Raw genomic sequence first — 9614 nt, 5'->3', positions numbered from 1 at the left:
TATTTTACGCATAAGAAGTGAGTTTTAAGAGTTTTGTCAGAGGCTTTATATTATAGAATAGATATGTAAAGAGAGGTTGTCAGAAAAACCTAAAAGAATGAAAAACTAACAAATACCTTAACAACCATCAATCTGTTTAACAGTTACTAAATGATCCGATACAGAATGATTAGAGGACTCTTATAATATAGTGCAAAAGAAAATATAATTGTTTGGTAATTATTCATAATGAAATTAGGGTGTACTGAATGGTTAAGGAAGGTCCAAGATGTAAAATCATTCAGAGGTTTTAAAACCATTAAGAGACAGACTTTTTTTTTTTGCCAAACAAGATTCGCCTCTTAGCAATTCAGAGACTGCCTTTTAATGGAGCTATTAAGAGGTTAACAAACAACACCTAGTTTCTATTTACGTATGCATGTTACATGTACATCCAGGACAAGTTACTTGTATCACATATACATATCATTCAAATGAATGGTTGTTAGCATGTTCTTTAATTTTTCATGTTTTTGCATATTCCTCTTAACCTAACACCCGTCTCTCTCTCTATACACACACACACACACATATATATATATATATATATATATATATATATAATCACATAAGTTGTTATACACCAATAGATATAAATGGTGGTAAGTGAGCTCAGTGCTTGTATTCCATGAGTAATAAAAGTTGAATTCCAAATGCAAAATTGTATCCAATCCCTAGAAGAGGAAGAGGAAGAGAAGCAACCAAATCCATCCAGATTGTAGATCAGAATCAGACATTGCTGTCTTTCATTGTATGCATGTGTGATTAGAATTAAACAACTACATGAATAACTTTGGTTGGTTCTTGCCTGTTGCTAAAATAGTTAGTCTTGGACTTCTATGCCTTTATCCTAGAGGATTCTCCAACCGCACTCTCCATTCTTGAGTACCACTCCCCAATTCTCGTGTGCTCCACCATATCTTTACCTGACCTTAGATATCGAATAGGTCTCAGCACCCCAAACACAGCTAGATCGCCCAAATTAGGCTTCAATCCTCCTGATCAAGTCGTTAATACTAACCACAATAAGTTAACTGCAATGCAAAATAAAAAAGAAAAAGAGAAGCAAATGCAAAATCCCACGTTGCTAGTGACTTTAGATTTTGAACCCTCTCTCTATTGATTGTTCGAGTGTATGATCCACTATCATTTCTTTCTTCCTAAATGAAATGTATGCAGACTAGGAGCACAATATTCAGCCGATTAAAAAAGTGAAGACATGGTTTCGTGTTTTCCATCCGAGAGTTCTCAAGTTATTGGCTCCATTCTCCGATACAATGGCACAAAAAACTTCTGTGCATCAATAAAACTGAAGCAAATCTCAGGTCTTTTATGGCTAAAATTGAGGTGCGGAATCATAGATGCACAATACTAGAAAAGATGTATTGTCATGTTGATATATGTGCACATGTGTCTATATGAACATGATAGCTGTAATTTGTGCATGCTTCCATGGTGAAAAAGGATCACCTAAAAGTAGTAAAATTAAACTGACAAGATGACTTCAAGCTATGTTAAATACCCATTGATCATAAAACTGGCATGGTATATATCAAGAAAACTGACCTAAAAACTCTCTGCCGTCAAGTGCGTTGACCCAAGTTTCTGCAGCTTCATACAAGGCTGCTCTTTCATCAGTAATGTTATACTTTTTCTTCAGTTTCTTGGACACAAAATACATAGCAGCAGCCCCAGCATATTTCACTGCATATTTCTCTGAGAGGCTGAAGTTACCTGAAAATTAAATGACACATGTTATACACATTCAAACCAGAATGAAGTCGATGTTTACTGGATATGTTCAGTTTGGTGGGTTTCACCGTGATCCAGTTTCAGAGGGGTGTTTCAGATTCACTTGTTGGTCATTGGTCAATTTCTTGCACGTCGGTGCTTAAAATTCAAGGTCATGGAGTGGTCACTGTATAAGAGATGGAGGAATCTGGATTTGTTTCAAGAGGATTTCTCTGTTGCTTCTAGCAATGCCTTAAGATGGTTAGTAGTGAATCTTGTCCTAGTAGTTTCCAGTACTGCGTGTCAAGTGATTTACTGATTTAATGTTTCTTTGCTTGTTTTAACCAATCTCCCTCTTTTATCGTAGTATTAAACTAATTATCTTTCCAGGGTATGTTCGAAATACATGGTTGCATGAAATGAAAAAAAAACATAATTAACAAGAAAGGCATTCAGATGTCAACATTATTATTTGTTGCATGTTGATGTAATCATTAAGGGAAAGAATTCATGAACTTTATTATGCATTGTGTTCATAACAAGAAATGCATCAATGATTGTGAGATGCGTTGTATGCTTATATTTGTACACATTATCCACATGTCAAGTAAACAAAAATATTGCAGCGTACACATGCCAGGAATTAAGCAACATTAAGCTTACCGTTGTTAGCAATATAGTCAAAGGATTCCAGAGCCTCAGAAGTGTTCCGATAGATGTTTGGTGATAGCATATGAACCAAATGATCATCAACCCACCTACACGGTCCCACTTTTCGTTAGTGCCATAAACAACTTAAAAGACTAGTTTCAGAATATTCTCTACCGATAAACGATATGATTAACATGCTAGAGGTCGTGACTGAGAAATGAACACAAAAATGAGAAGTTCTAAATGATTCTAAACGGAAGCATAAAGTCAAAGTAACAACTAGTAAGCCTAAATTGATGCCTATCCTGTGTGACCCAGATCATGGAAAAAAAGTTGAGGCACAATAAGAATATCAAGTCTGCCCACTTCCCTGAAGCTCTACTTGGACAAACCCTGGAATGGTGTGTATTAGCATGACACTTGTAATTAGCATTCTACTAAGCAAGATACACAAGACATTTTCTGGTTTTCACTGATGTAAACAAGGAGACTAAGTCACTAAGAGCTTGTTTGTTAGCAGCTTAATGAGCTTAATGGGACTCACAGCTTATTCAGTCAGCTATACATGATTGTTTAGTAGTGGCTTAATGATATGGAATGACTTATTCAGTAAGCTTCTAGGGAGAGTTTTAAGCAGAAAGCCAAGTTTTTTTCCAAACCTGCCCTTCCCAATTAAAACCACGCTCCTTCCATCTATGAAAAAACCCTATGAAATAAAAACCTTCGCAATCTAAACAGCAAATTAATCTACACAGACAACTTTATCCATACGAAACTTAATGGAAAACCAACCAAACAGCCCCTAAGATTCAAACTTTTCCTCTCATACAAACCTTAAAGTAATGACTATGTTAACTTATGCTGGAAATTTTGCTTTTTCGAAATTGCAGTCCACTTTAAAAGAAATAAGTAAATGTGCAATATGGGAGTGATGACAGTATGGCACAAAGAGATCTTGTCCACCTAATTCTATGGTTGTTTCTTAGGTTCTGAAGTAGCATTCTCAACGATGCATATCCATGGATGTTTATCTTCATGTGGTGGTGTTCCCTACAATTTCAAGCACCATAATTATTGTACTAATAGGGCACACATTAAGTTTCTAACATAACATAAATTTAACAGTGTTTCGCATTACTTATGTTTGTAATTGCGGGAAGCATGTTGGTTTTACTTTGTTTAACCTTGATACTTACCTTCAAAAGTCTTAATGATACAACCATAACGACACATTCCTGTTAGCCTCCAATACTCTACCGTGCGACACCACCAAGCAAATATTTCTCCTAAAGAGCACTGATCATAGTGCAACTATAGCAAGTCTCATCCATAATTGTTACAGTGCCATAGTGAATCATGGCAGTAGCCAACTGCTTGAACGCCATGTCGACAAGGCACCCACAGGTTGTCCATATTGCAACAAGTCGTTCACTATGCGTTAGTTCTGCATTTGTGTTACATACATCATTACACTGAAAATTTATATAATAGCATCATTTGTAAATGAAGGTTGACATTTGCATTCATGAACTCTTCAAAAGGATTAGCCCCGAAACCTTGCTATAACTTCTACAAACAATGATGAACTTGATAGTTGTCTCATTTGCATGTGGAAACAAACCTCACGCCTATGTGTGTTTCATGTACTCACACTATCTCTTGGCTAAATAATGCATGGGCCAGTGACATATCAACGTGCATCCTAATTAAACTTGGTGATGAAATAGATGGTGTTTGTCGTGATTGCTACCAATGRGTGTAGCCTGGGTCTTGCTTGGAGTGTTATGGACATGTCGTTTATATAGTAAACATAATAAAAAAGAATAATCTACAGCTGTAAACATGAGAAAAACGAATATGATTCTCTTTCCATCCCAAACCACATACCTAACAACCTACGACATGGACTTATCGGAGACTAAACTAATTGGGCACTTGGACGGTTGGACCATGATAAATTGGACAAGTTTGCTACATTAGAAAATTATTACTGATTTGGTCCAAAATATCTACTAATAATGATCATATTACTAGCACTAATATAGGTTACAAATAAACAACAAGTATGTAACTGACTGTGTTTCATTTAATAAAAAAAGATAAAGAAAGCAGAGGTAATAAAAACAAATCAATCATTGGAAAACTAATTACTTGGCATAAATATTTGAGACAGTTGGCAGGAATCAGTCGCAGCATGGTGAAATTCAATAACTGAAGATTTTGCAAAAAGGTTCAAAAATTGATAGCAATGTCACCCTAAATAAAGCTGGATAACTGCACAAGTGAATACCCCAATTCATTTTTCCTATATCCCAATTACTGACCCATGTAACATTAACAACATATGAAACAAATATACTTCTTAGGCACTATAAAGAGAAGAAAGAACAAACCTGCGCCACTTCTTCTCTTCATCATCATTTGAGAGCGCTGACGAAGATTTCACAGGAATGATCCTGTTCCCCATCTGATCAATAATAGCTGCAAGAAAGACTCAATGTGTCTTTAAAGGACATATCAATTACCTTCTTAAATTTAAACAAGTCTTATTTGGTCGATATCAATATTCAACACGATCATTCAAATTTAACAAGAACAACAGTGAATAATATGCAGAAAATACCTGACGAATCTACCAGTGATTCACCATCCACCATCAATATCGGCACCTTCTTATAATCAGACCATTTGATCTCCTTCTTACTAAATGGATTCACCTCCACAACTTTGTATGGTATATCATAGTAATCCAAGAATGCTGAGAAAGCAACAGAAAAACCATGTAAAGTTCGCATATCTTGACTTCTATTTAGTATTTACCCAAACTTCCTTTCACATTGTTTTGAAACAAACTTGGCTGTTTCCATCATGAGAATAGAAAATCAATATGAACAAATTGTTTTGATATACATGCATGTTGGCAGGCTATCCAACAATACAATGCAAGTGCTTCTTATTACTATATGCTTGCAACTCCATTGCCAAGGTGCGGTAACAAAAACTATTTAGTACACACAAAATAAGAGTTCATTGATGATGTAAAAAATATTTACACAAGCAGCTTGTAATAAATAAAAAAGACAGGTGTGCATTCATGGATTAAGAAATTTAACTTATGGAAAAATTTTGTAACAGGTCTTCTGTTCATCCACTTGGACAGCTTTTCTTGCACAAATCTGCATAAATTTCTTCTTCCTGAACTTCCAACCATGCTCAYTRAATATAAATCCAACTACATCTAAAATAATGCTTACTARAAGGCAAACACCACCATGTATGTAACTCACATTCAGGTTTTTACACGAAAATAATAAATGGTAAATATTATAGCCTTAGCGCATGGCTGCATAAGGCTTGGTAGTTCCAGGTTCCAAGTAATACGTGACAGAGAGGCGAAATTATCAATAAGTTCCATTTCGTAATGTCCTAGTTAAGACATTTGAAGCTAATGATCTAACTGCCCAATTCTCATTGCTACAAAAAGATAAATTGTGATACAATTTGATGTGTACATGATTGTCGATTTGGAAACTGGGAGAAGGAGACAATACCTTTAACCTTGTTACAGAAAGGGCAAGCTTCGTACTGGTAGAGCACGACATCCTTAGGGATAAGATCAGGCTTGAGAAGTTCTTTGGCATAAGCCCCTTCTTCCACCAAAAATGATGAGGCACCAGCAGCGATGGAAGCGGCGGCAAGACCACCTAGGGACAGAAAAAACTTAGCAGCACCTGAGTAGCCGCCTTGAGAAATGGATCGCATGGATGTTGAAAACCACCGCCGAGAAGAACCGACATTGATGCCGCCGTAAAAGGAGGCCGCCTGAAAGAGCCTGTTGTATTGTTGTTGTTCGGAAGATGCCAGAAGGGCGCGGGATAGAGCTGAGGATGCGGCGAGAGTAGAAGCTCTCCTCATTTTTTCCGATTAACCGGTATTTGGGATTTGCTTCACGGCTACGCAACCGCGGAGAGTGGAACTTCTTTGGGGTTTTAGAACTGGCAGTGGTGTCCGGTCCGACCGTCCGGCAGCGATCATGGACCGTGTAAATCGTTGAAATGTTACCAGTTGGTCCCTTAAAGTTTCGCTTTTTTCACAAAATCCGCAACCAATTTTTTCAAGAGTAAACTACAATTTTGGTCCCTATTGTTTACATCCAACTGCGAAAACGTCGTACAGTAATGGTCAATGTGGTTTGCATTTTGTTTTGAAATGGTCCCTTTTCACCAACTTTGTTAAAAGTTGTCCGTTAAGTCATGGGCATTTTCATCTTTTTACTTGTTCCCTTGTCTTTTTTTGATCAGTCTTTTATATATATATATATATATATATATATATAGGTCCAATCAAGGAAAAACTCGATTGTTTATGATAACTGTGATATCCAATCTCAACCACATATTATTAATAATCAATAGTTATTATTAAACATATTAATTTGGGTAATTATTCGTTAATTTTGATAATTATTCATTAATTTTTAAATAATTTAAATTTACTGATAATATATAGGGGTAAATTAGTCTCTCCTCTCTCCCCTCTCTCTCTTCGGCCAATAATTTCTAACAGTAAAACACAAAACAAATATGATACACGTTGTGATACCCAAAAGTTTATAACAGTAAGACACAAAATCAATTGTGATACACATTGTGATACCACTGTGATAACGTTTTTGAATATGGGTTAATAACATATATGATCTGAGTTTTAGACCACACACAACCACAATGTGATACACGACTGTGATACAATTTTGTTAAGATAATTAAGGAAACCGAATTCTTGATAATTAAGGAAACCGAATTTGATAACTATTAAATAAGAAAAATATTTAAATTATAATTAATCATTTTGCTAAAACACCCTTTACCTATTAATTAAGGTAATACAATTAATATCATAAAATGATTGGCTCATATTGGACTTCAMGATTACCACAAACTAATTAGTTAGCATTTGATTAGGGCCCCATATACATACATATATATATATATATATGTATGTATATATAATATTACTAAAAATTTAAAAAACCATCAACCTCTCCTCATCACTCTCTTGTCACCAACCTCTTTATATATCATCTTCTGGTGGATTCTCGCACACCTTGGTGTTTTTAATTCACACACATTTATAAAAATCCATTCATAAAACACACCAGATGATGTACACGTGCAAAGCCGCAAACTCACACTTGTACATGCACAAGCACATAGCGATGAGTGGTTGCAGGGAAACGGGAATGGGTCGAGGTCACTAAAAAATGGGAAGCAAGGGTGTGGGAGTCACGATGAACGAAAGGGAGGGTAATGATGGGGAGTTGGGGACAAAGGTGGTCCTAGGAAGTAGATTTATCGGAGATGGAAAGTGAGAAGCGACCATTATTATACTTGTTTAACGGGACCTTTTTTCAAAGAAAAATGCAAGCCATAGTAACCATTACTATATTTAATGAAGTCTAAAAACGATGTTCGTAGTTAGGTGTAAACCATAGGGACCAAAATTGTAGTCTACTTCTTTTTCTAATATCGATTTTGATTACTACTTCTTTTTTAATATTTAGCCGTCAGGATTTAACGGTAAAAATCCATGTTTGAAAATATTTAAAAACTGGCCATACTATTCGTATAAAGTTGAAGCTTGAGGGGATGTTTTTGTAAATTTCAAAAACTTAATTGAATTTAAAATTTTAATTTAATATCGGATTTTTTTTATTAACCTGGATATTCAACCCGCTATGCGAGCCGACTAATTCAAGAGCGACCACCTGCTTTGCAGATAGCTCGGAGTCACCGCATTTGAACCTCCGTGGCCACAAATGGATTTTTATTTCTCCTTTGATTTAAACCTGGGACTTCTTGATACTTTTGATCTTTAGAGTTAAGTTCAAATCAATCAGACACCACCCTTATGGTTTAATATTTAATTTAATATTGGATTTTTATAAATTGATAAAATGAAACCGGGAAGTTACAATAAAACAAATAGTTAACAAACTAGTTGTTCAATGAGCATTGCTTAAGAAACATACCCATTTGTTTATGAAAAAACAAATATTAAGGGTCGTCTCTTAAAAGCGTTATTTACCAAGTTACATTATCGTATCGGATGAATGTGGTAAGAACCAATAATTTTACTTTGTAAGCGCGATGAAACGACCAAGAGTTTTACTTGGTAATTGAGGGCGACGACTCTTACCACTATCATCGTTTACCGGGTAAATTGTTGCATATGATACCGTTTTTGTTGACTAAAATATTACCAGGTATGTAAGTGATAATATTAAAATTTACCAATAAGCATTTATCAAATAAGTGTTTGATAAACGATCCTAAATAAATATATAAATAGTATGAACACATTAACTCATATATTTAGTAGTAGAATAGATGCCAAACCCTAACTAAAAAACCTAAATTGTTGCCTAATAAACATGCTAATCAATACTATATTATATAATATTTAACTTTTACCTTTTAAAAACTCTTATGATCTGTTTGGTTTACATGATTGTTTCCAAGGGATTTGGATTTCATGGAATGATTTGAATTTGGAGAGTTTGGAATGGAATGGATTTGAAATCATTAATGTATTTGGTTTGTATGATTTGGAATGAAATTGGATTCCATTATTTATAAATAACTTATAAAAATAATTAAATTATATTTTTATTAATCGATTATTACAAAACAAATGGTTTAATATTTTTAGAACCTTATTACATACAATCATATGAAATGTCATGAAATCCCAAGCACCCCCTAAGAATTTCAAAATTCTATGTTTGTGGGATTTCAATTAACTCTTAGGGCGCGTTTGGTTTGAGGGATTTGGAGGGATTTGGATTTGAAATCCATTCCAATCCTACGTTTGGTTTGTAGAAATGGTCGGATTTCAAATCCCGGGATTCATTTGAAATCCCACCAACACTGGATTTGAGAATCCTTCACCCTTACACGGGATTTGAAATCCATTCCCGTGGATTTCATCGCTTCCTCCTTCTCATCGCTTCCTTCTTCTCATCGTCTTCTCCTTCTCACCGCCGTCTCCTCCGTCTTCGTCTTCGTGCTCACGGCCTTCGTCTCATCGCCGTCGCCCTTCGTCTTCGTGCTCACAATCAACAGTCGCCGTCGCCCTTCGTCTTCATGCTCACCGTCAACAGTCGCCCTTCGTCTTCGTGCTCACAATCAACA

The 9614-nt window shown here is 35.5% G+C and overlaps 1 protein-coding gene across 1 annotated transcript; it reads right to left on the bottom strand.

Annotated features, from left to right (window-relative positions):
• Nucleotides 1-650: 650 nt before the first annotated feature.
• Nucleotides 651-6434, bottom strand: LOC112520736 (prostaglandin E synthase 2-like). The gene is made up of 6 exons (XM_025129256.1): nt 5973-6434; nt 5045-5179; nt 4815-4902; nt 2434-2528; nt 1606-1773; nt 651-1037 (listed from the first exon to the last, which is right to left on the bottom strand). Exons 1-6 carry the CDS (start codon nt 6334-6336, stop codon nt 877-879), a joined length of 1011 nt encoding a protein of 336 aa, XP_024985024.1. The 5' UTR covers nt 6337-6434; the 3' UTR covers nt 651-876.
• Between the last annotated feature and the right edge of the window lie 3180 nt (nt 6435-9614).

Source organism: Cynara cardunculus (assembly GCF_001531365.2).
Source record: "Cynara cardunculus var. scolymus isolate 2C chromosome LG 1, CcrdV1, whole genome shotgun sequence".
NCBI lineage: Eukaryota > Viridiplantae > Streptophyta > Magnoliopsida > Asterales > Asteraceae > Cynara > Cynara cardunculus.
The sequence above is the reverse complement of the archived record's forward strand: the minus strand, read 5'-3'. Positions and strand labels throughout refer to the sequence as shown.

Bases quoted from the DNA above. Each gene is read 5' to 3' on its own strand.
- LOC112520736 (XM_025129256.1), bottom strand. From the start codon at position 6,336: ATGAGGAGAGCTTCTACTCTCGCCGCATCCTCAGCTCTATCCCGCGCC. The intron at 2,529-4,814 runs GTTTGTTCTTTC...GGGACCGTGTAG, and splicing joins GAAGAGAAGAAGTGGCGCAG to GTGGGTTGATGATCATTTGG. The intron at 1,038-1,605 runs GTCAGTTTTCTT...CGACTTGATCAG, and splicing joins TGACGGCAGAGAGTTTTTAG to GAGGATTGAAGCCTAATTTG.